Source organism: Myxine glutinosa, chromosome 1 (genome assembly GCF_964187855.1).
Source record: "Myxine glutinosa chromosome 1, kmMyxGlut1.1, whole genome shotgun sequence".
In the NCBI taxonomy this organism is placed as follows: domain Eukaryota; kingdom Metazoa; phylum Chordata; class Myxini; order Myxiniformes; family Myxinidae; genus Myxine; species Myxine glutinosa.
In genome coordinates, this window is record NC_136261.1 from 365,106,957 (window position 1) to 365,134,369 (window position 27,413).

At 44.8% G+C, this 27,413-nt stretch overlaps 1 protein-coding gene across 2 annotated transcripts in view; it reads left to right on the plus strand.

The window, feature by feature from the left end:
- Positions 1–352: 352 nt before the first annotated feature.
- Positions 353–27,413, plus strand: part of LOC137414647 (uncharacterized) — a 47,150-nt gene continuing 20,089 nt past the window's right edge. The window contains exons 1-4 of one of the 2 annotated variants that reach the window (XM_068100155.2): positions 353–669; positions 4,204–4,314; positions 14,224–14,283; positions 16,912–16,971. In XM_068100155.2, coding sequence (XP_067956256.2) covers positions 660–669; positions 4,204–4,314; positions 14,224–14,283; positions 16,912–16,971 — 241 coding nt within the window. In that variant the 5' untranslated portion in view covers positions 353–659. The remainder of the gene's footprint in view (positions 670–4,203; positions 4,315–14,223; positions 14,284–16,911; positions 16,972–27,413) is intronic. The other variant, XM_068100164.1, reaches the window with a different exon arrangement.

Consider the following 27,413-nt stretch of genomic DNA (forward strand, 5'->3'; position numbering starts at 1 on the left):
GCAACCATAACGCAGGTTTTGATTGTAGATGAAGGGATAGCTTTTTGAAATTGTGTGCTTTTGCTTTGATTAATTGTGTTGGATTAGTTGGTAATTAAACACCCAGCAAGGGAACCAAGTACAAAGATGAAGAAGAAGAGATCACGTGAACGCCACAGCAAACGCGGTGGAAAGTCAAATCAAATCACCGCCTTGGCGGAAGTGACGTCATGCATACCAATGCATTGTTTTCTCGAACGGGAATTTCATCCTTCAGATGTTATAAAGAAATGAGAACCCCCCAGCGTTTTATTGGAAGATGTTGCCCGTGTTTCGTGTCTCAACGTGCTCAATGGGCGCCGCCATCTTGAGCACGTGATCGTTGTCCATCCACGGCTCGACCTTGTGATTCTGATTTCCGTCCGCACTCGGTTTTTGTGGACGCTCGGTGGATTGACCTTCCCGCTCCCCTCAGACAGCATTGAGTCAATACAAGCCACTGAAGATCTCTTGGCGCTGTTTTTTTCCATCTCCGGATACGGTTTCCCCGACGCTTCACATCTCCATAACAACGCAGGAACCGACGCTCTCCTCACCAACAACACGCTCGCACCACCTGGGTTATCCTCCCGGTTCTTCTTCTTCTTCTTCTTCTCCTTCTGCACATTGTTCATCCTCCAATGGATCCCGGTATTCTTGCTCGCACTCATCGAGTTTCCGCAGCACAATCCTTATTATTTTCCCTTCTTGTGTGTTTAATGTTGATTTCAGGTCCAAACCATAATGATATTTCTATACATGTTTTGTTACTTGGTTATCCCTCATCATTGTTTAAATTAAAGGCTAAAGCATCACCTAAATACGTAACAGGCCGAAGGCTAAGGTAAGGCTTTTGTCCGACTCCTGTGGGTTATAAACGACTCCTGTGGGTTATAAACGACTCCTGTGGGTAATAAACGACTCCTGTGGGTTATAAACGACTCATGTGGATTATAAACGTCTCCTGTGGGTTATAAACGTCTCCTGTGGGTTATAAACGTCGCCTGCGGGTTATACACATCTGTGGGTTATAAACGTCTCCTGTGGGTTAAAAACTACTCATGTGGGTTATAATCGACTCATGTGGGTTATAATCGACTCATGTGGGTTATAATCGACTCATGTGGGTTATAATCGACTCATGTGGGTTATAATCGACTCATGTGGGTTATAAACGGCTCATGTGGGTTATAAACGTCTCCCGTGGGTTATAAACGTCTCCCGTGGGTTATAAACGACTCCTGTGGGTTATAAACGTCTTCTCTGGGTTATAAACGTCTCCCGTGGGTTATAAACGTCTCCCGTGGGTTATAAACGACTCCCGTGGGTTATAAACGTCTTCTCTGGGTTATAAACGTCTTCTCTGGGTTATAAACATCTCCTTTGGGTTATAAACATCTCCTGTGGGTTATAAACATCTCCTGTGGGTTATAACCGTCTCCTGTGGGTTATAAACGTCTCCTGTGGGTTATAAACGTCTCCTGTGGGTTATAAACGTCTCCTGTGGGTTATAAACGTCTGTGGGTTATAACCGTCTCCTGTGGGTTATAACCGTCTCCTGTGGGTTATAACCGTCTCCTGTGGGTTATAAACGTCTCCTGTGGGTTATAAACGTCTCCTGTGGGTTATAAACGTCTCCTGTGGGTTATAAACGTCTCCTGTGGGTTATAAACGTCTTCTCTGGGTTATAAACGTCTCCTGTGGGTTATAAACGTCTCCTCTGGGTTATAAACGTCTTTGGGTTATAAATGTCGCCTGTGGGTTATAAACGTCTTCTCTGGGTCATAAACGTCTCCTGTGGGTCATAAACGTCTCCTGTGGGTCATAAACGTCTCCTGTGGGTCATAAACGTCTCCTCTGGGTCATAAACGTCTCCTCTGGGTCATAAACGTCTCCTGTGGGTTATAAACGTCTTTTCTGGGTTATAAACATTCTGTGGGTTATAAACATCTCCTGTGGGTTATAACCGTCTCCTGTGGGTTATAAACGTCTCCTGTGGGTTATAAACGTCTCCTGTGGGTTATAAACGTCTGTGGGTTATAACCGTCTCCTGTGGGTTATAACCGTCTCCTGTGGGTTATAACCGTCTCCTGTGGGTTATAACCGTCTCCTGTGGGTTATAACCGTCTCCTGTGGGTTATAACCATCTCCTGTGGGTTATAACCGTCTCCTGTGGGTTATAAACGTCTCCTGTGGGTTAAAAACGACTCCTGTGGGTTATAAACGTCTCCTGTGGGTTATAAACGTCTCCTGTGGGTTATAAACGTCTCCTCTGGGTTATAAACGTCTCCTGTGGGTTATAAACGTCTCCTCTGGGTTATAAACGTCGCCTGTGGGTTATAAACGTCTTCTCTGGGTCATAAACGTCTCCTGTGGGTCATAAACGTCTCCTGTGGGTCATAAACGTCTCCTCTGGGTCATAAACGTCTCCTCTGGGTCATAAATGTCTCCTGTGGGTTATAAACGTCTTTTCTGGGTTATAAACATTCTGTGGGTTATAAACATCTCCTGTGGGTTATAAACGTCTCCTGTGGGTTATAAACGTCTCCTGTGGGTTACAAACGACTCATGTGGGTTATTGTTACGTGCTCCTCCCCGACCCCCTGGTCACAGTGTACCTCCGAGCCCCGAGAGGAGTCACGGCAGAAAAATGTGTTATTCTGTTTGTCAAAGATCAATGGTGAAGCCAAACCAATTGTTACCAACAAACAAATATTGTATTAAGATCACACAAGAATAACAGTACAACAATAATATGAATCAAAAGTACAATCAATATCCTATGATGGTACCATCAGTTTTGTAATATATAACTCACTGTGCTCCAAGTGAGTGAAACAAGAACGTCCCCAATGTCTCTAATCCCCGGCTTCAAGCCAAAGTCGATCCGCTCCAGCGATCGACAGATCAATGTCCAATCGAGACCAGAATCCCGTTGGGTTGGCAGTTACAGTCCTGCTGCCAAAGCTGTGCAAAGGCACCCTCCAGGCGACTGGGAAATCCAAAGGCGCCCTCCAGGCGACTGGGAAATCACACCCTCGGGTATGGACGTTCCAAGGCTCACAGTCGGCGACCCTCAGATTTACCTTCAAAATCCGCGTTGCACACACACAAACACACCAGATACGTCTGAATGCGGTGAAGATGGCTGACGTGAAGCAAAGACCTTGCGCAATGCGTGCGAGTCAAAATGGCCGACGGCCCGGTCTCGTGGCGTAATGGCACGACGATGATGACGATGATTCTCTTCAGAATCCACCGCAAAACCTGACACGCAGGTTGATCTGTCACAGCAACAACAACTCTGTCGCAGGAAGCCCTTTCCTGGGAAACCCAAAGTTCACTCGTGACTCTTGCTCGCCAACGTTCGCTCCAGACCGCAAAGCAACTATGCTTCTTGTCCGACTCCACCCGCTCCGCCTTCTTTTTCTCCTCCTCGTCATCGTCCGGTTCCCGATCCGGTTTCCTGTTTCTTTTAACACTAACTTTTTCACCTTTTGAAAACAGTTCATAAACAATAAACCTTTTGAAAACAATAATAGTACATGGAATCAAAAATGTTTACAGTGGATGAAAACCACCACAACGGAAGTGACGAATCCGTAACATTATAAACGACTCCTGTGGGTTATAAACGTCTCCTGTGGGTTATAAACGTCTCCTGTGGGTTATAAACGACTCCTGTGGGTTATAACTGCCATTGTTGTAACTGCCATTGTTCACATCAACCTTTTCCTTGGTCATGGACCGTGGTATTAGTTATTTTGAAGAATTTTGAAATTGGTGAACGAATTTGTTTTAATGCCTCTGCTGACGAAGTCATTATGTTTTTGGGTTGTCCTTCCGTCTGTCTGTCCATCCGGCCGTGATAGGTTTTCGTTGCCGTGATAACTTGAGAACGGCTGAAGGGATCCAAGTTAAACTTGGTACAGGTATGTCTAATCATGTAAAGATGAACTGATTAGATTATGGTGTCACGAGGTCAGAGGTCAAAGTCTGCAATAGGTTTTTGTAACAGCTTAAGGGATTCAAATCAAACTTGGTACAAGTCTGTGTAATGATGTCATAATGTGGGTGGAAGCATATCGGTCGACGTCGAAGAGTGCCGTTCTAGTTTTTTCAAGACTTAACAGGTTTGCTGGTAATTCGTCAGTGTTGCTTGAGCTTCTGATGTTCCTTTTTCAGGTGATTGTGGCAAGGATTGTGAGAATATTGAAGGATTTGAAATCCTGCGGATCAAAATAGAGGACGTGGACCTTGATTATCTCGAAGAGGAGGCAATGTACCCGGAAGATGGTAAGGCACGATGGTAAACTCCTCCATCAGCAATTCATACCTTCACACCTCAAGCTATCCTGCCCAACATCCCTTCTCTGCTATAAATATTGTTACCTGGAAAGGGTGGGGTGGATCCATAGTTAGAATGTAGTAAGACCATAGTATGGGCCATGTGATTTGCGTAGCGTAGCCGAGATTTAATCTTGTAAACGGGAGAATGTTAGAGTTAGTCGTTTTGTAAAAGTGCACTTCGGAGGCAGTGAGTGGGAACCTAAAGGGAGACAGAGTAAGGTTGTAAAATGTCTGACCTTCTGTTAGGTGAGGCCAGGTGAGGAATTGGATGATTCATGGCACAACACAGGGTAGAGGGTAACAGCAGAGTATATTGACAAAATAGAGGGAGACCTGGAGGAGTAAAGGACTTTGGCTGTCAAGTAAAGTAAAGGCTTTCAGAATCATTAGAATGGTTTTTTTTGTTTTTTTCTTTTTTTTAATATACAACATCGAGGCTCGTGAAATAGTGTAAGCTCTAGGGGGGAGTTCGTGGCCATCGCAAAAGTACAAAGATTCCTTGGCCTTAAATGCATGAGTATAACCACAAACATCAAGCGTCTATGTGTTTTGATGACTGATATATGGACAACTGCGATTTTGAATGGTGGCCATTTTGAAATTCAAGATGGCTACCGCAAACGAAGGAGCCAATGTAATTGTTATTGGTCTTATTAAGTTCCATGACCCTGAAAACATAGGTTTAGGCACCAATATCATGTCTCTATGAGTCTCACAGACCAAGATATGGTCGTGTAATACCTATGGTGGCCATTTTGAAAAGCGCCCTCTGTAGCAAAATCTATACAGATTTGGGCTTATCACCCAAATTTTTTTTGAAAGGTCTTGGTATGTACAACAATAAAATCATGCGTGACTTTGTACTTTTGCGATGGCCACGAACTCCCCCCTAGAGCCAGGAGTAAAAGAGCTAACATTAATCACACAAAAAGTCAAACCGACACAAACCAACACGTAAAACACAAAATAAGGGGAGCGGTAGACAAGATGAGGAGAGAGGGCGAAGGACACGAGCACAACATTTGAGAGCAGGGACATCGAGAGAACTGTGGGAGGGAGAGGGCTTGGGGGGGGGGGGGGAGGTGGGAGAGGTATAAAACATATGGACACTGCAAGGACTTCCAGGAAAGAAGTTGGAATTTCGAAAAAGTGTATCTGGGGTGAATTAGTGGGGGTAGAAAAGATCAAGGAGTTGAAGTTAATGTAGATGATGAGCAGTGAGCCTGGATTTTGGGAGTTTCATCGGAAGAGGGTAACTGGCAGACCACATGCACCCTAGAGAAACCAGCGTTGGATAGAGCGCTGAAAGAGCAAGGGTTACAAAACCAGAAAGGAGATGGTATTCGACAAAGAGACCACTGACCTGTCTCCAAAATTAACAGCCTCAAAGACTTACCTTCATCATGGGTGAAGCAAATTAGTACCTCTGCCAACAAAGGTGGATGGAGGTTATGTTTTCACCTCTGTCTGTCTGTCTGTCTGTTTGTGAACAAAATATCTCAAAAAGTTGTGGACGGATTCGGACGAAATTTGGCAGAGGGGTAGCGTATGTGAAAAGGACGAAATGATTCGATTTTGGTGAAGATACGGATTCGGATCCGGCTATTAGAATTTTTAAGTGATTCTTCACCATTGGGAGATGGGGCCAAAAACGATACATAGCAGGGTATCTCAAAAGGTTGTGGATGGATTTGGACAAAACTTGGTGGACCGGTTGGGTGTCTGACAAGGATAAATAGATTCGATTTTGGTGAAGATCTGAATATGGATTCGGTTATGAAAATTATTTAATTTTTAAGTGATTCTTCACCATTGGGAGATAGGGCCAAAAACGATACATAGCAGGACATCTGAAAAAGTTAATTATGGATTTGGACGAAACTTGTTGGACAGGTTGTGTGTGTTACAAGGAAGAATCGATTCAATTTTGGTGAAGATCTGGATCCGGATCCAGCTAGTAGAATTTTTAAAGTGATTCTTCACCATCGAGTGATATGGCCAAAAACTGGGTAGATCAGGGTATGAAAGACTGGCCCTATGGTGATTCCTGTGATTGATTTTGATTAAATGTGATTCTGTATTGTGATTTTCTGGTCTACTCTGAGATACAAAATGTAAACTGTTCACCAGGCAGAGGTGTGCTCTCTACTGAGTGCAGTTCTAGTTTTAAAGGCGTTGATTAAGATGGCATCAAGCTGAGCAAGGAGTGCGACAGGGGAACCAGCCAAAAGGGGAGAGCAGTACTACATAAAGCTGCGGATGAAAGCCTTGTAAGTAGGTAAAAGTTCAGATGTGCCAAAGAAACATTTTGCATGACTGAGGATGTTCAGATGGCAGCTGGGTTTGGAGGCCAATATCGATATGTGGTTTTTAGATATTGGTGGGACACCAGATCATCCTCGGCTGATGCGCTCTCGTTTTAACTGTTAGGCCATTATACTCTGTTGATACGCTTCCGAAAGGTATATTATGTCATTAATTTTAAACAATGTTTTGAAGTCTTCATTTGGCAATATTTGACTTTATTCTTATATATTTTATATCTGATGTGGAATCAGCTCAAACAAACTTCATAAACTACGTGACGTGTTGCCTGCATCATAAACACAGCCCTTTTGCCATTTGCTGATTGGTTAATGATAACATTGTTCCTCTTTGTCATTGTCATTGTGCATAGTAAGTTTTCATGAAACTTTGATTCCTTTCAGGTGTAAGTTCCTAACAGTCCACAGCCAAGTAAAAACTGCTCTCATCGCAAGAAACCGAACTCGAAACTGGACATGATACAACTAGAGGGTTTATAGAAGTTATTTTTTCAATTTTAAATTTTTTTTTTTTTTTTTTGTATACAGAGTCGAGGCTCGTGTAAGAGCTAACACATTACACACGAAAACATGCACTGACTCATAAAACATACAATACATAAAGGGAGTGGGAGACAAGAGGAGGAGAGAGAGGAAAGCATACAAGCACAACAGTAAAGAACAGGGACGTCGGTAGATCTGTGGAAGGGAGAGGGCTGGTGGGGATGGGGGGGAGGTGGAGGAGGGCTGGAGGGAAGTGGCACACGGTATAAAGCAAAAAAACACAACTACGAATTTCAGGAAAGACGTTGGAGATTGAAAGAGGTGGATTTGGGGTGTTTTAACGGGGGTAGAAAAGATCATGGTTTTGGATGGGGGAAGATAAGAGATGGTGGTGAACAGCTGTTTTAAAGACCTGGAGGGAGGAGTAGGATTGAAGAGAGTGTGGGAGATTGTTTCAGACGCTGGCGAAAAGAGGAATGAAAGCGTGAAGGTGAGTTTTGATTTTGGCAGTTTCACAAGAAGAGGGTTTCTTGCAGATATTGTGCGCCCTGCAGGAATATTTTGGGGACAGAGCACAGACAGAGCAGGGGGAGCAAGGCCGGAGAGGAGTTGGTAGAAGACAGAAACACCACCAACCTGCCTGCGGTGAGAGAGAGAAAGGCCCTCAGAATCAGCTTCATCACGGGAGATACCAATGATTCTGAGAGATTTGGATTCAACAGCGTGAAGCCGAGCTAGGTGTGAGGCAGGAGCACCAGCCCAGAGGGGAGAGCAGTATTCCATTGAGCTGCGGATGAAAGCCTTGTACGTGGTGAGGAGCTCAGGTGTGCCCAGACAGGACTTCGCACGACGGAGGATGCCCAGACGGCGACTGGCTTTGGAGGACAGCATGGAAATGTGGTTTTCCCAGGAAAGATCATGGCAGATAGTGAGACCCAAAAGCTTGAGAGACAGAACTTCTTTGAGAGGATTGTTGAGAAAGTAGATGGGACGGTTGTCCAGACGGTCTTTACGGAGAGACAAAGTGAGTGTGAGATTTGTCAGAATTGAAAGACATGTTCCACTTCTTTGACCAGTTTGTGATTTTTGTCCAGGTCTGCAGAGAGTGAAGAGGCTGTAGACTGCCGATCTGAGGGATGAGGTATGGAGCGGCAGGGAGTGGAGTCATCAGCAAAGAGATAGAGAGGATTTTACAGAGAGTCAGAAAAATCATTAATGAAGACCAGAAAAAGCACAGGGCCCAGAACACTGCCTTGGGGAACTCCAGCCTGAACAGGAAGGGGAGATGAGAGAATTCCATTCAGGGCCACACGTTGACTGCGACCAGAGAGCAAGTCGACAAACCTTGTGTGGAGGTTTCCACGGATTCCATCGGAGGAGAGTTTTGTGAGCAGGGTGGGGTGCCAGACCATAATCGAAGGCACGTGATATGTTAAGGGAGGCAGCTCTGATTTCCTGTTTGGCATTGAGGATCTCCATCCATTGTTGAGACAGCAGAAGCAGCATGTCCAGAGTGTATTGACCTGGTCTGAATTTTTAAATTCATTTGAAATAGTTTTTCATTCATTTTCCATGGATACCATAGAAATGAAATAATGATTTTAAAGGTCGTATTAAAAAATTCCTCAAGTTTAGTGCCATTTATGCAGCGTCCTATACACCACCTTGTATAACATGTACAAGTACTGCAAAACTAGAAGTTTTTTTGGTAGCAATGAGAATGTGATTTGTGTTATACAGTGTTCAAGTATATAAATAAAATGAAAGGAAATGAAGATTTTAAAGGTCGTATGAAATAAATAAAAATTAATTCCTGCATTTTACCACCGTTGACAGTGGATATTACACCACCTTATATAGCACGTTTTAGTAGTCATTTGTGCCTGTTGTTTGTGTCCTTCATGACGTCCTTTAAAAAACAGTAAGTTTCATGTTTGGAATGATTTTCAATTTGGTTTGACTCTTACTCTAAAGAAAAATCTTACTCCTCTCTGTGCATGCACGACAAGGATTAATTCAGAGCCAAAATACTGCCAAACTGCAGGTTAGTTTTCCAATTTGTGATCAAAATATAACATTCCATTGCAATTAAACTGTTCTTCGATCATAAACTATTTTGTAGATATGACAGACAGACAGACAGAAGTGAACCTATTGTTTAACCCCGATTTTTGTTTCACGTGCATGGGATGATAATGAGGATGGAGGCATCAAGAGAAACAGAATTAGCTGTTAGATCATGAAAAAAGTCAGCATTTCATTATTATTACCACCGAGTGACGCGGAGGGTGTGTGCTTAGGTGAAGCTTCGACATTCTGGCTTTGGCGGTGTGACCGTGAGGAGGCTCATTGTAGCATTTTTACCTCAGCATTTATTTTCTGTATTCTCATGCCATGCCTTATTTTATTGTAAATAATTATTGTTACATTTTTATTGTATTGTTCTTCGTGGGTTTCGGAATAAACCCGTGTGTTCGTGAGGGTAAACGCTTTGTGGTTCTTCAGTCCTGCGCGCGTCAATAACCGCCAAAATTGAAGATCGCCTCGGGAGTTAACGCTGGTTCGGCTCATCCGTCAAAGGCTTGGTGGTAACCAGCCGCGGACAGGACAATATTGTGATGGGCGTCACCTCTGGATAACTCTGAGAGCACGGCATGTCTTTAAGAGACCACGATCACCAGTCGCACCAGAGTCCACGTCCAGAGTTGTTACCATACTCAAAAGCCCAAGTGTGAGCGGGTACTGTGTCGGCGGTTCTGCAACAAACCTTCGTCAGCTGAGCGGAACAAACATTGCATAACCGTATCTGACATGTAACTTGGATAACAAATTAGCGCTGGCAAAACACCTCAGCAGTCTTATGCCACCATCAGAACAGACAGAACAAGTCAGGACACAGTTTCTTGAGGAAATGGCTTTTAGTCACAGCAATCAAAATGCAAGTATTTACAAGGAAAGAGAACAATAAAGTGACAATGTACAACAATTAATCACAGCACGTATACATTCCCCTGTTATCCCCTATGTGACATACCCACCTTCGGAACCTTATCAGTGACTTAGCACACACTCTACAGCATGCCGGCATTGTACATCTGATGTGGAAGAGAGAGAATGAGTGATTGCCATGTACAATGAGATGTGATTGGCATATAAGATGAAATGAGGACAGAAACAGAGTTGTGGACAGGACAGACCCCTGCACACCTCACACTTGTTGATCCTGGCTCCCACGTCCTGACTGAAATCGGACCCCTCCGCTCCGGCAGCTCCTGCGTTTCCCCGTCGGCCGGTGACGTGGCTCGTGGCACATCTTTAATGCGTCTCTTGACGGGATGCCTGGGTGAAGATGATGAGGAGGAGGGTCCAGCTAGTGGAAGTTGGCACGTGAAGGTGAAGGTACTGTCCTGTCCGCAGCTGGTTACCACCAAGCCCTGGACGGATGAGCCGAACCAGCTTTAACCCCCAAGGCGCGGGACTGGAGAACCACGAAGCGTTTATTCTCGCGAACACACGTGTTTATTCCGAAACCCACTAAGCACAATACAACAAAAATGTAACAATTATTTACAATAATTGTGCATTGTGCATGGAATTAATGGAATAATTAATGGAATTAATGGAATAATGGAATTAATGGAATAATAAAAATTAATAATTAATTGAATTAATTAAATGATTAATGCATGGAATAATTGTGCATAGAAGAAGTTTCGGGAACTGAGTGGCGTGCTGATGAGGAGGGGAGTGTCGTTGAAGCTGAAGGGAAAGGTGTATGCTGCATGTGTGAGAAGTGTTATGATTTATGGGAGCAAGACATGGGTAATGAACGTAGAGCAGCAACGAAGGCTGGAAAGGGTGGAAATGCGAATGGTTCGGTGGATGTGTGGAGTATCGCTGAGAGAGAGGAAGACAAATGATGAATTGCGAAAGATGATGGGAATAGAGCCTGTGATGGATGCTGTGAAGAGAAACAGGTTGAGATGGTTTGGTCATGTGTTGAGGAAGGATGAAAGTGACTGGTTGAGAAGAGTGATGGAAATGAATGTAGAAGGAAGTAGAGGACGGGGAAGACCGAGAAAGACTTGGCTAAAGATGGTGGAAGAAGAAATGCGGACAAGGGGGTTAACAAGGGGAGATGTAGAAAATAGGGCAAAATGGAGAAGATTGTCATGGGGGTCGCAATGCTAACCCCCATTCCAGCAGGGAAAATGGCCTTTAAAATGCATGTTGTTGTTGTTGTTGTTGTATTTTCAATAAAATAAGGCACGGAATGAGAATAAAGAAAATAAATGCTGAGGTAAAAAGGCTAAGGTGAGGACCCTCCACACAAACGGAAAAACGCACACAGTGTGAGATAAGAAAATAACATGAACGTAGAGCAGCAACGAAGGCTGGAAAGGGTGGAAATGCGAATGGTTCGGTGGATGTGTGGAGTATCGCTGAGAGAGAGGAAGACAAATGATGAATTGCGAAAGATGATGGGAATAGAGCCTGTGATGGATGCTGTGAAGAGAAACAGGTTGAGATGGTTTGGTCATGTGTTGAGGAAGGATGAAAGTGACTGGTTGAGAAGAGTGATGGAAATGAATGTAGAAGGAAGTAGAGGACGGGGAAGACCGAGAAAGACTTGGCTAAAGATGGTGGAAGAAGAAATGCGGACAAGGGGGTTAACAAGGGGAGATGTAGAAAATAGGGCAAAATGGAGAAGATTGTCATGGGGGTCGCAATGCTAACCCCCATTCCAGCAGGGAAAATGGCCTTTAAAATGCATGTTGTTGTTGTTGTTGTTGTATTTTCAATAAAATAAGGCACGGAATGAGAATAAAGAAAATAAATGCTGAGGTAAAAAGGCTAAGGTGAGGACCCTCCACACAAACGGAAAAACGCACACAGTGTGAGATAAGAAAATAACAGTCATGCTCCGGCACTTAGCTGGACCAAAATGAATCCTGTGGAAGGTCGGCAGTTGTCGAAGCCACACAGGCGGGAAGCCCGGAAAGACGATGGTGGCCAAAGCCGCGCAGTGAAGGTGCCGCGCGTGCCCGGGAGTGAGGCGAGCAGGGAACACTGCCCTTGGTCTCTTCTCCTCCATTCACCACTTCACACTCCTTCGGTGCGATAATAAAATTAATCCTCCTTTGAGGTAAAGGGAAGCACGGCCATGTCCTGACGCACACCAGCACCAGCCTCCACATGGGCACACTCAAAACGCTTCCCTCTCTCTCGAACCTCCTCTCCCCCGAGCCCTCGCTTCACGCTCGCGCACTGCCCACGTCATCAGGCCGCATTACTCCGGGGGGGGGGGGGGGGGGAGGAGGGGTGCCTCCCGGTCCTCTCCCCAGCCCATCGAACCATTGTAGCTCTGCCTCTTCTAGATGGGCCTTTGCCTTTGGTGTCCATTGGAGCGTGAATAACTTGGCTGGCTGATGTTATAACTGTTAGGGATGGCCACAGAGGGTATTACGAACATGGAAAATTATCCTTAATCCCTACTACTAATTAACACGGCATCACCCGCCATATAATGCACATGTAAACACAACCTTAAGCTACATTTTCCCTACTCATTACATCTAAATGCTCCTACACGTCACACGGTCCATACTATTTCCTATTCAGTCCTACCCCCATAAACGTAATGCGTCTCTTGGTGGGATGCCTGGGCGAAGATGATGAGGGGGAGGGTCCAGCTAGTGGACGTTGGCACGTGAAGGTGAAGAAATAAGGAAGAGAGCAAAAGGACAGAAACAGAAGATGCAGGAAAGAACGATAATTTACTAATAGTGTGGTGAGAAATAAATAGACAAAGCGCAAAGGAGAGTGGCAAAAAGAAACTCTCTGGGTCAGATTTATGCTGCCCGAGAAAGTGGCTATTGAGTCGCTCCAAACTTAATAATGAAAAGTGCTTCAATGCCTGAAAGAAAAAACACGAGTGAGTAGGCAAAACGAAAAGAATGACAGAGAGAAGGATGCAAAGGAACCTCGCATGCATGCAAATCATAAGAAATGAGCAGCTCAATAGAGTCCAGAAACCCTCTTGAACACTGAGTCCCCGAGCCTCTTAGTCCTTCTCCCTCCCCCGCACCCGTCACACCCCTCCCCCTGCCCATCCTCCGGCCCCAGATTGGCGAATTGTTCATCCACTGGATTGTTGTCATCCAACCGAGCCCAATAGTGGCTGAAGCCATGACAATGATTGCAATGGAAGTAAGCGACATTGTACCACAACAACAAAAACTAGAATGGCACTCAGTAGAGAGCACATACCTCCACCTGGTTGGCCATATCACTCAATGGTGAAGAATCACTTAAAAAATTAAAAAATTCTCATATCCGAATCCATATTCAGATCTTCATTAAAATCGAATCCCTTTGTCCGTGTCAGACACCCAACCGATCCACCAAGTTTCGTCCAAATCCGTCCACAACTTTTTGAGATTTCCTGCTATGTATGGTTTTTGGCCCTATCTCGCCAATGATGAAGAATCACTTAAAAAAAAAAAAAATTGAATTCTTAAAAAACCTTTTGAGATATTTTGTTCACAAACAGACACACACACACAGACAGGGGTGGAAACATAACCTCCATCCACCTTTGGCGGCAGAGGTAAAAATACAACCACAATACACCACAACCTGTTGAATGCCATTTACTCTTGTGTAGAGTAAGAAACTCCCATAAAACTCATTATCTGCCGTAAAACTCACCATCTGCCATAGACGTAGTCTGCCATGGATTGAAAGGCCTCTTGGATTGTAAAGTACGCCAAAATGGGTAATTTAAGAAGGTAAATAGCGCAGGATGGTCTGCCGATGCTTTCATTGAGGTTCACAGGGGGTCATACCAGTTATTGAAAAGAGCCTATCAAATGCCTTTGCAAACAACGAGTCACCTGATTGGCCTGTTTCTCCTTCAGTTCACCTTTTTATCAATTGACTCTTTGCCACCAGTTCCACACTCTTCTTGGAGTTTTGACAACTGGACTTTAAAAACTTGCTTGTGCTAATGTTGTCTCTAAGTTACACAAATGCAATTTATCCTCAGGAATGGTGAGAACAGTGAAAAGTGAGCCTGAATTTCTGGACCCAATGGATGTAAAACAAGGTACGAGACCAACGTACACAGTCAAAAAATGCTTGTCAAAGTTTAATCTCTGAAATAAAAGTTTGATTCATGCTAATTTTGTCGAGGTTATCAAACAGACAATAAATCTGCATCGCAGGTTATGAAGTGGATTAATTGTGGGATCCTTTTTCGGTGCCATCCATATTTGTTGTTTGCTACATTTCTCAAACATTTTACCTCGATAATGTTGTCTGAGACGATTGAGAGGTTTTTTTTTGTTGTTGGTTTTTTTTGTATACAAGATCGAGGCTCGTGAAAGAGCTAACATTAATCACACAAAAAGTCAAACCGACACATAAAACACAAAATAAGGGGAGCGGTAGACAAGATGGGGAGAGAGGGGGAAGGACACAAACAAAACATTTGAGAGCAGGGACATCGAGAGAACTGTGGGAGGGAGAGGGCTTGGAGGGAGGTGGGAGAGGTATAAAACATATGGACACTGCAAGGACTTCCAGGAAAGAAGTTGGAATTTCGAAAAAGTGTATCTGGTGTGAATTAGCGGGGGTAGAAAAGATCAAGATTTTGGATGGGGGAAGATAAGAGATGGTGGTGAACAGCTGTTTTAAAGACCTGGAGGGAGGAGTGGGATTGAAGGGAGTGGGGGAGTTTGTTCCAGAGGCGGGAGAAATGGGGAATGAAAGAGTGAAGGTGAGCAGAGAGCCTAGATTTTGGCAGTTTAACCATAAGAGGGTTGCTGGCAGATCTTGTGCGACCTGTAGGAATATTTGGGGGACAGAGCACAGAGAGCTGGGGGAGCAAGGCCGGAGAGGAGTCGGTAGAAGACAGAAAGACGACCAACCTGCCTGCGGTGTGTGAGTGAAAGGCCCTCGGAGTTAGCTTCATCGCAGGAGATTCCAATGATTCTGAAAGCTTTGGTTTCAACAGCGTGAAGCCGAGCTAGGTGTGAGGCAGGAGCACCGGCCCAGAGGGGGGAACAGTATTCCATTGAGCTGCGGATGAAAGCCTTGTATGTGGTGAGGAGCTCAGGTGTGCCAAGGAAGGACTTCGCACGATGGAGGATGCCCAGTCGGCGACTGGCTTTGGAGACCAGCTTGGAAATGTGGTTTTCCCAAGAAAGATCATGGCAGATAGTGAGACCCAAAAGCTTGAGCGACAGAACTTCTTGGAGAGGATTGTTGAGAAAGTGGATGGGAGGGTTTTCCAGTCGGTCTTTTCGGAGAGACATAGTAAGAGTGTGAGATTTGTTAGGATTGAAAGACATGTTCCACTTGTTTGACCAGTCTGTGATTTTATCCAGGTCTGCAGAGAGTGAGGAGGCTGCAGGCTGCCGATCTGAGGGATGAGGAATGGAGCTTCAGAGAGTGGAGTCATCAGCAAAGAGATAGAGAGGATTTTCCAGAGAGTCGGAGAGATCATTGATGAAGACCAGAAAAAGCACAGGACCCAGAACACTACCTTGGGGAACTCCAGCCAGAACAGGAAGGGGGCGATGAGAGAAATCCATTCAGGGCCACACGTTGACTACGACCAGCGAGGAAGTCCGCAAGCCAAGCGTGGAGATTTCCATGGATAACATAGGAGGAGAGTTTGGTGAGCAGAGCTGGGTGCCAGACTGTATCGAAGGCATGTGATATGTCGAGGGAGACAGCTCTGATTTCCTGTTTGGCATTGAGGACCTCCATCCATTGTTGAGACAGCAGAAGCAACATGTCCAGAGTAGAATGACCTGGTCTGAATCCAAATTGATGATCGGAGATCAAGCCATTGGAGAAGAGGAAGGATTTGATATCCGAAGCAATGATGGATTCCATGACTTTGCTGATAATTGGGAGCAGGCTGATTGGTCCGTAGTTGCAAGGATCTGTTTTTGCACATTTTTGTGTAAAGCGGTAATGTTTGCTGATTTCCAAGATGCTGGCAGATGACCTTGAGCAAAAGAGAGGGTGAAAAGAACAGAGAGAGGGTGAGATAGAGCGGCAGTGCAGGATTTTAGGACCCGTGGGCTGATGCCGTCTGGTCCAGTTGCAGAATCAGAGTCGAGGTTTGACAAAAACTTCTCCACCTTGTCAAGAGAGAAGGACACAGAGTACAGGAGCAGTTGGGTTCGACTGGGTAAGGTGGGAACAGAGAGAGATGGGTTTGGGACACAATATTTTGAGGCAAACACAAAGTTGAGGCATTCGGCTTTGTCACGTGCAGTGTCAACTGTGTAGCCATTTGCGGTGAGGGAGGGGATGGAGGGGGAACAAACACCAGAAACGGATTTGACCAGACGCCACCAGGATTTGGAGGAAGGAGACAGGTTTTAGGGTTCATTCTTGAGTGTGGAGAGATAGTGCTTCCTGGCACTCCTGAGGGTAGACACACACTTTTTCCGAACTTGGTGGAAGGAACTGAGATTACCTTCAGTTGGATTTGCCTTCCAAGAGGCAAAGGCAAGTTGTTTCAGGGCAACTGCCTCACCACAAGATTCAGTGTACCATGGACGGGAGGAAGGGTAAGACAACTGAAGACGAGATGGGATAAATCTGTGCATGAGAGAGAGCAGTTTGCTTTGGAAGAACTTGTGAACAGGTGGTCGTCACTTGATCATATGACTGCTGTCAAAGGCTGCCATATGTATTTAATGTTGTCTCTCTCCAGGAATGCTGCAAACAGTGAAAATTGAGCCTGAATCTTTGGACTACGTTGATGTGAGAGAAGGTACAAGTTACTTGATTCTTCTTTGCAAACAATAATATTTGTGGAATGGCTCGTCAGATTCAAATGATCTAACCGTATAAATTTCATACCAGTAAACCCAAAGAATTATGAAAGGCTAATCTTCCCATCACTTCTGCATTGCATCCTCGTCTATTTGTAATCAACACTTTATCAATCCTTAAGTTGATTAGCAATTGTAAACAGGACATAAGTGTCATCAATATTTTCGACCTCCATTTTCCCCTAACACAACCATTTATTTGCGGGTTACTGTTTCCTGCTTACTTTCTCTTCCTTTGCAAGTTTGTTCATTCCCTTGCTTGGTGTCTACCTTTTGCCCCACTGTTATCTCTTAGCTCCATATGTTCTTGCTTTTCCATGAGCAAAGTTTATTTATTTTTGTACACCGCTCCTCTCCTATTACATCTCCAGGCGCTACATGACGTCATCGCTGGGCACCGAAGGGGGCCCGGCGATGACGCACGCTTGAAGGGGAGTACTCAGATTTCACTCCGGTTTCTTTCTTGTTTGTTTTCTAGTTTGTTTGTCTGGGCGATATCTCAGCCATCCTCTGAGCTAGGAAGCTGAAATTTGGCCACAATAGAGAGCACGTGTTTTGGCAAAAAAAGTTATTTTTTTGTTTTTTCATTAATCAAGTAATTGATTCGTTACTTAATTTTTATCGATTAATTAAGTACTTATTTATTTCCTTTCTCATCTGGGCAATATCTCAGGCAATTTTTGATAAGAAGCTGATACTTGGACACGACTATGACCAAGTGATTCGGCTGTAAAGGGTATTTTGATTTATCAATTAATCAATTAATTATTTAATTATTCGATTAATTCCTTAATAATTTTTCAAAAAGTTAGATTCGGATGAAATGGTGGTGTTTTAGGCATGCTATTAGCCAATTGATTAAGAAATCAATTATTTCATGATTATTATTTATTTATTTTAATTATTAATCACTTATTTATTTCCTTTCTCATCTGGGCAATATCTCAGGCACCTTTTGAGCTAGGAAGCTGATATTTGGACCTGACAGTGACCAAGTGATGTAGTTATACCACCGTTTAGAGGCCATTTTTCCCCGCAAAGCGGGGGTTGGCCTTTTCGGGGACCGTGGTAGTTGTTGTTTTTTGGTCCCCTTTTTGAAGCAATGTTTTACGGCCGGATGCCCTTCCTGACGCCAACCCTTTTTGCCGCCTTCAACGACAAACAGGGAATTACCAGTGAACTGGTACTCAATTAGCCGACCTCGGAAGGATGACAGGCTGAGTCAACCCCCCTGGCATTAATTCGGCGATCGACCGAGATTCGAACCCAGGATCCTAGGATCCTAAGCCGGCACCCTAGCCGCTAGCCCAACACCAGGGATCTAAGTGATGTAGTTATAAAGGATATTTTTGATTTACTGACGAATCAATTATTTATTTTTTGATTAATTATTTAATTGATTTTTTAATGTCTGTACTTGTTTTTTTCATTGAAAAAGTTTCGAACGTCTCAACACGTCCTGTTCCAAAAATTCTACTGATGGCTTCTCTCATCTATTTTTCCTTCCAATCCCACTTGGTTGCAGTGGAAACTGCTGTGTGCAGCAAAGAAACTGTGTAGGAAATGGTTTGAGCATTTTTGTGCAGTAAATAATCAATTGTTGAAGTAGTCAACACCAGATACATTAACGTGAATTACAAGAAACCACAATAAAAGTTGCAAATTAGTGAATATGTGAAAATATTTTTCATCAGCTTCTTCCACTGCTCCGATAGGATTCAGAATGGCAACAAGGAAGCAATGTGAAGATCCAACCTCTGCGAGAAGAAGCGTACACAATGAAGAAAATAGCAGAAAAGCTGAATATGTCCCACAATGGTGTGAGGTACACGTTGCAGCGCCTGAAATAAACTGGTTTGGTACAAGACAAGAAAAGGCCGGGAAGAACCAGAAGTACCATCCCAAGGGAAGACAAGCACTTGAAGTTGCTCAGCTTATGCGATTGAAGAAAATCAAGTCAGCAGCTGATAAATGAAGTGAGAGCAGACCTGAAAATGAACATCTCATGCAGAAATGTGCACAGAAGGCTGATTGCAGCATGTCTCCACGGCAGAGTTGCAGGAAATAAACTACTGCTGAGACCACAGAATAAGGTGAAAAGACTGAAATTTGCAAGGCAATACCAAGATTGGATGACTGAACAATGGAATCAGGTACTCTGGTCTGATGAATCAAAGTTTTGAACTTTTTTGGAACTAAAAGACACAAGGTTTCAGGTTGTCCGTCCATCCGTCCATCCATCCATGATGGTTTTTAGTTGCTGCGATAACTTCAAAACGGCTGAAGGGAACCAAGTCAAACTTAGTAGAAATATGTATTATGATGTAAAGATAAATTGATTCGATTATGGGGTCAAGAGATCAAAGGTCAAATGTCAGATGTCCCGCTATGTAAAAAAATGTTACTGTGCTAACTTGTCAACCATTGTTGGGATTTTGACCAAACTTGGTAAAAGTATATACAGACTCTCCTCGAGTTACGAAGGGGTTACGTTCCGACAAGCAGGCCGCAAGTCTAAGTAGTCGTAAGTCGAATCACCCCTCATGGACTTATTATATTGTTGCGGATCTCTCGAAGCCCGTCGACGTACAGAGGGGGGGGGGGGTTAAACCCCTTTTCCCCCTCGGGTCTTCGAGTCCACGAGGCCGAGTCGCCACTCCCGTAGCGAGCGTGGGAAAGGGTATCGGGTCGATTCCACACGTACCTTCGGTACCCACGCTGCTACAAAAATGAGGACTGGACCTCGCACAAGCCACGCTAATCGAATACACCCAAGCGGTTTGCGTATCACGTGAATCGTGCCGTTACTTTTATTGAACCCGATTCGAGCGGTTTTATTCGCGCGATGCTCAGCCAATAGTGAAATGACGGGAACGGTCATATGGAAGAAAGAACAGGTTTATTTATAACTATACAAGGCGAAGAGACACAGAGCAGGCTTAATCAGTCTTAACTTATGACCCAGACAAGGGCCCACTCACTCACGCAGGGAAAAGAAGTAAGGACAGTTCGCGCTCCAAACGCGCCTTGACGCCGGGCGTCCGGGACAGCTCGCCCGGCGTGGCCCTCAGATGTTCACGGCATGTATGCTGGGAGCGCAGGCAGGGAGATCGTGTGTCTGTGGCCCGGAATAGATAGTCTCCACAAGCGCGATTAATACAGCCGCAGAGCGCAGGGCACAGGGAGAGTTCGTGTACAGAGGGCTATAACAAGCAAGGGACTTCACTCGTGCTGCGACAAAAGCTCTGACTCGGAGACTCTGCACTCTGACTCAGGGGCTGGGCGACTCTCTCTCCGATTCTGACGCGGGGGGCTCGGGGCAGGGTCTTATATGGCCCCTCCCCAGCCTTACCCGAATGTTCCAAGCCCCTACTCTCGCTGCCGTTGTGAGCCACTCCCCTTGGGCTCCGATTGGCTGCTCGCCGCCTACCGGCCACTCCCCTGCAGCTCCTCCCTTCCACCTTGCCAGACTTGTTCCAGGCCTAGCACATGGCATTCGAGCCCAAAGAACACCTAACTCACTGGCCTGCTCAACGCAAACTAACAGAGGAAAGGAGACTACGCTTACATTTACTAAGAAATAACTGAACTAAAGCGAGGCTACATGTTGTGGTGCAACTACCTACGAGGGGGAGGGGGGGGGGTCATTCTTTATTCACAAAACCGCAACAATATATTACTTATTACATATTTCCAAGTCCGTATTCCACCATAGCATCATTTGTTAAAAGTCATACAGACAAAATCCCATAATCCAATCCAATCCATACACTGTACAATAAGTCAAATAAATAAAAGGGTTGAAATAAAAGACTTTGACATTACAATGCGTTTTACTGTACAAAAAAAGCTTACAAAAATCCAGGTACATATAATGAGGTACACAAATAATGTGGCACTATAATAAGAAGTGATAAAGTATCCTATAACATAATCACACAATAAAAAGAACCAAGGAGGAGGAAGGATAATAAAATAAATACAGAAGGATGGAAGAACCAGAAGACACAGTGCAAATATTAGTTTACCTATAAACAGTCTTACTTAAACCCAGGACAAGACACACAAAACAAATGACAATCAGACTCACACGAATAGGGGTAGATGGATGCCAGGGATCGATGGTTGGGAAGGCAGAGAAAGGGCCAGGCAGATGGTAGGCGTCGAGGTCCGGCTCCCAGCGTGCGCTCCGGTCCACGCTTTTGGGGTTGAGGCCAAAATCCCGGGAAACAGCTCCGCTCCGGGCTGGCAACGAGGAGCCAGCAGCTCCACGTATTCGGCTTCACACCGGCAGCTTGCTTTATTCGTCCTCCGCCTCCTGCATCTCCGAAGTTCTCTTTACACTCCACAGAATCTGCCTCTCGCCCAGCGCACCTCCCTCAGAACTCTCTCTCTCGTCTGGCCCCTTACGCATCTCCTTAAGCAGTCCCTCCCAACTTCCTTTTATAAGGCGCGTGGCGATCAAGCCGCCGGCCTTTTAGAAACGCCCATCGGTGAGCTCGCCTCGGCCTGGATTGGTCGCGAGGGCTTACCGATCCCGCCCCCTTGATGAGGCGTTGGCAAAGTCACGCCTTGTTCCTGGCGCTTGGTTGACTCCTCCCACCTTCTTCTCCGAGATGACCTCGCCGTAATGGCGGCAAATGTAGTTGGCAATGCAAATGGCAATGACGCAGTTGGAAATGGAGGTTTTGGGAATGGGAATGAAAGGGAATCTATCTTATTTCAATTTGATGCAATGCAGTGTTAACTAGTGGGAACAGAGCCTTAAACTACAAAGACTAAGGAGATAACTATTTAAGAGGGTATATGATTGGCTACGTGTATGTATATGGAGTAACTAAGGAGGACGACCTTTGACCTTTACACACAACACGGAGGGTGATATTTACAACAATTCTCATGACACAACCATAAAAAAAAACACAGCAATTCTCAAATCCACAACAATACATATATATATATATATAACGCAAAGATGAACAGATTAGATTTTGGCGTCAAAGGTCAGAGGTAATTTCAGGTTAAAATGTGAGACTTGAGAACAGCTCAAGGGATTTAAATAAAACTTGGTACAAGTATGTATAATGATGTAAAGATGATCTGATTAGGTTTTTGGGTCAAGAGGTCAAATGTCAGAGGGTATGTTAGGTAAAATCCTGCAACTGCATTAACTTGTGAAGCAGTGATGGGATTTTGACAAAACCTGATATCAGTATCTATCTATAATGCCAGCAATCTCTGTGTGTCTGTCTGTGTGTCTGTGACCGCTGTTTCTCGACAACCACGGGTCCGATATACTTTTAACTTGCCAGGTATATTGCTGGGGACCCGAGGATGTGCCTTTTCAAGGTTTCATATTAATCGGACAATTACTTACCGAGCTATGTCCAAAAAACGATTCAACCAATCAGAGAGCAGCGAACGATCGCGTGTGCCGAACGTGGCGGGCACACTCTGCCTCGGATGGCACATTTGAGAGCGTATTCATTTATTTCACGTTGGAAAACTATGTTGGCGTTAAACTATGTTTTACAACTAATAAAAACGAATTTGCGATTCATTCGCTTTCCTGCGCGTTTGTGCACGCGATGGCGATTTCTTTACCAAACTCCGGAAGCCGTTCGCTTTGGACCAAACCATTGCATGTAAATAGAGGGGGGGGATTGTCACCACTCGCAAGCCGTTCGCTTTGGACCAAACCATTTCATGTAAATAGAGGGGGGGGGATATAATTTTAGATATAGATATAGTACGGGGTGCCCGTTCCGTGGCCAAAAAAAAAAAAAAACGCTACCCGTACGCTCTACCCCGCCCGTACGCCCGTAAACAAAAAAAGCAACGCTCTTCGCTTCCGCCCTTCGCTCTGACTGAATTGGGAGAAATAATGCGCATAAGAAATCGAATTACGTACCGTAATGGCGGTCAGCTCGTAACGCGCTCAGCTCCGCTCGTCTCACATCGGCCACGCCTACGCAACAGAGCGTTCTGTGATTGGCTGCCGGAAGATAAGTCGTCACTGTCCGGAAGTTCGCAAATCGCAGTTAGGATGAATCGTTTTAATTTAATCGCAGTTTGAATTCGTTTTAAAACATAGTTTAACGGCAACATAGTTGAAAAGCCTTGCCTTGCTGCAAACAGCTGCTGCAAACAACAACAACATGGAAGGCTGCACTGTCCGGAAGTTGGCATATCGCAGTTACGATTATTTTAGTGTTAATGGCCAATTATTCAATTAGCGCCAACGTATTTTGGCTGTTTGCAATTTAATCGCAAGGAAAAGTAGAAAGAGAAGAGGGAAAAAAAGAAAAGCCTTGCATTAACGCATTAACGCTTGCATTGCATTAACGGTTCGGCACACGTGATAGCTCGCTGCTCTCTGATTGGTTGAAGCGTTTTTTGGACATAGCTCGGTAGGTACTTGTCCGATTAATTACAAACCTTGAAAAGGCACATCCTCGGGTCCCCAGCAATATACCTGGCAAGTTTCAAGTATATCGGACCCGTGGTTGTCGAGAAACAGCGGTCACAGACACACAGACACACAGACAGACACACAGAGATTGCTGGAATTATAGATAGATTGTGGACAGCCGAACGTATCGTTAACACTTCGGCCAACGGAATCCATAAAGGAAGTGGGGATTTTAAACTGTTACAATTACAAGTCCTCAGGTTCGTAAGCGAGCCCCAACGTTCCCGCGTTTTTTATTTTTTTACCTCAGGAAGGAAGCGCGCGCCCTCTGTTCTTGATTCGCGGTACTGCATCGAACTCACACTACAAACTTTTCTATTGAGATACAAACTCTGACTGAAGAAACGTTTCACTTTATCGGCGCCAGCGCTTCAGATACTGAATAAAAAACGTCTGTGATGCCGCACAGCCGCGTGATCGCAAAGCAGACATACGTCACGCATACGTCACGCGTCACGTGTCACGCCATCGGCACGTGTCGTGCGAGACGTGCGAGGCGGGAAAGGGAGTCGCTCGGATGAACGTGACTTCTCAGAAATGTTTGGAGCAAAAGCATGACGTCACCGTGAAAAGGTATCTATCTATAATTCCAGTAATCTCTGTCTGTCTGTACGTTTGTCTGTGACCGCTGTTTCTCGACAACCACGGGTCCGATATACTTTTAACTTGCCAGGTATATTGCTGGGGACCCGAGGATGTGCCTTTTCAAGGTTTCATATTAATCGGACAATTACTTACCGAGCTATGTCCAAAAAACGATTCAACCAATCAGAGAGCAGCGAACGATCGCGTGTGCCGAACGTGGAGGACACACTCTGCCTCGGATGGCACATTTGAGAGCGTATTCATTTATTTCACGTTTGCAAACTATGTTGGCGTTAAACTATGTTTTAAAACTAATAAAAACGAATTTGCGATTCATTCGCTTTCCTGCGCGTTTGTGCACGCGATGGCGATTTCTTTACCAAACTCCGGAAGCCGTTCGCTTTGGACCAAACCATTGCATGTAAATAGAGGGGGGGGGTTCTGTGGTCGTTGCGAATGGACCAAACCATTCATGTAAATAGAGGGGGGGGATTGTCACTGTACTCGCAAGCCGTTCGCCGTTCGCTTTGGCGTTGCGAATGGACCAAACCATTTCATGTAAATAGAGGGGGGGGATATAATTTTAGATAGATATATAGTACGGGCATATATATAGTACGGGCATGCCCTAGTATATTATGATGCAAAGATGAACTGATTAGACTTTAGCATCAGGAGATCAGAGGTCATGTCAGGTAAAAATGTTATCGGGGTAGGGAGTTGAACGAAACTAAGTATGTGTACTATGATACATATGTACCTATTAGATATTGATGTATGAATATTAAACATGTATGACAATTATCACTAATAAATTTACGGATTTTAAGTATGAATATCATTGGAATGACCTAAACTTTAGCACAGTACTGTCTTCTTGGAACTCGCAATGTTTCCAGCTATGTTGGGTTTTCTCACTAATCCAACTCCACGAGTACTTCATCTTTGCCGCTTGTGTAGAGCAGGCAGCCATTTTTTTAAAACCTGTGATTCGAGTTATTCTTCCACTTTTCGGGGTGTTTTTGTCTCCACTTCTTGTTTTACTTTGCCAAGCCCAATGATCATATTGTATCCATTTTTACTTCTGCCACCAATGGTGGACGGAGGTTATGTTTACACCCTTGTTTGTTTGTTTGTGAACAGGATATCTCAAAACGTTGTGGACGGTTTTGGACGAAATTTGGTGGAGAGGTTGGGTATGTGACAAGGACAAAATGATAAGATTTTGGTGAAGATCCTGATTCTATTATTTTTTAAAGTGATAATTATTCATCATAGGTCGAGAGAGCTCGAGAGGTCGATAAAGAGAGAGAGAGAGAGAGAGAGGTCGATAGAGAGATAGAGAGAGAGAAAGAGAAAGAGAAAGAGAGGTCGATAGAGAGAGGTCGATAGAGAGAGGTCGATAGAGAGAGGTCGATAGAGAGAGGTCGATAGAGAGAGAGAGAGAGGTCGATAGAGAGAGAGAGAGAGAGAGAGGTCGATAGAGAGAGAGAGAGAGAGAGAGAGAGAGAGAGAGAGAGAGAGGTCGATAGAGAGAGAGAGAGAGAGAGAGGTCGATAGAGAGAGAGAGAGGTAAAGAGAGAGAGAGAGAGGTCGATAGAGAGAGAGAGAGAGAGAGAGAGAGAGAGGTCGATAGAGAGAGAGAGGTAGAGAGAGAGAGAGAGGTCGATAGAGAGAGAGAGGTCGATAGAGAGAGAGAGAGGTAAAGAGAGAGAGAGAGAGAGGTCGATAGAGAGAGAGAGAGAGGTAAAGAGAGAGAGAGAGAGAGGTCGATAGAGAGAGAGAGAGAGAGAGAGAGAGAGAGGTCGATAGAGAGGTCGAGGTAGAGAGGTAGAGGTAGAGAGGTAGAGGTGTAGAGGTATAGAGGTAGAGGTAGAGGGAGAGGTAGAGAGGTAGAGGTAGAGAGAGAGGTAGAGAGAGATAGAGAGGTAGAGGTAGAGAGAGGTCGAGAGAGAGAGAGAGACGTAGAGAGAGAGAGAGAGGTAGAGGTGGAGAGAGAGAGAGAGGTAGAGGTAGAGAGAGAGAGAGAGAGGTTGATAGAGAGAGAGAGAGAGAGAGAGAGAGAGAGAGAGAGGTCGATAGAGAGAGAGAGAGAGAGAGAGAGAGGTCGAGAGAGAGAGAGAGAGAGAGAGGTAGAGAGGTAGGGAGAGAGAGGTAGAGAGAGAGGTAGAGGTAGAGGTGGAGAGAGAGAGAGGTAGAGGTAGAGAGGTAGAGGTAGACGTGGAGGTAGAGAGAGAGGTAGAGGTAGAGAGAGGTAGAGGTAAAGAGAGGTCGAGAGAGAGAGAGAGAGAGGTAGAGGTGGAGAGAGAGAGAGAGAGGTAGAGGTAGAGAGGTAGAGGTAGACGTGGAGGTAGAGAGAGAGGTAGAGGTAGAGAGAGATAGAGAGGTAGAGGTAGAGAGAGGTCGAGAGAGAGAGAGAGAGAGAGAGAGGTAGAGGTGGAGAGAGAGAGAGAGAGAGGTAGAGGTGGAGAGAGAGAGAGGTAGAAAGAGAGAGAGAGGTCGATATAGAGAGAGAGAGAGAGAGAGAGAGGTCGATAGAGAGAGAGAGAGAGAGAGAGAGGTAGAGAGAGGTAGAGAGGTAGGGAGAGAGAGGTAGAGGTGGAGAGAGAGAGAGAGAGGTAGAGGTAGAGGTAGAGAGGTAGAGAGAGAGATATATATATCGATAGAAAGATATGTAGAGGTGGAGAGAAAAAGATAAAATGATATACAGCAGGATATCTCAAAAAAGTTGTGGACAGATTCAGACGAAACTTGGTGGACAGGTTGTGTTCAACAAGGAAGATTCGATTCAATTTCGTTGAAGATTCTAATCCAAATCAGATCGTTTTTTAAGTGATTCTTCACCATTGAGTGATGGGGCTAAAACCGATATATAGCTTGATATCTCAAAAAGGTATGGCCGGATTATGACAAAACTTGTTGGATGAGTTGGTTTGGCAACAAGAACAAGCCGATTAGATTTTGTTTCCGGTCCGAATCCAGATCCGGCCTGTCATTGGGATACAAAACATAAACTGTTCAGCCTGGCGGAGGTATGCCTGAGTGCCGTTGCAATTTTTCACTTACAAGACTGCTTCCTTTCCACATGCGTAGGTCCAGTCAAACCCAGAGAGAGTCTTACCCTTTGCTGCTTATTTACCCTGACTCATTCCAGAGCTTCTGGGGACTGAGGGCTATTTTTCAGAACGCAAGATGTCTCGATGGAGGTTTTTGCATACTTTACATGCTTATACGCGTGGCTGATGATGGAAGGCTCTGAGTCTGGTTCTTAATCTGACCTTCTCAGAAGTGATAATCCTGCTGGTAATGGCTGGTGATGTTGCT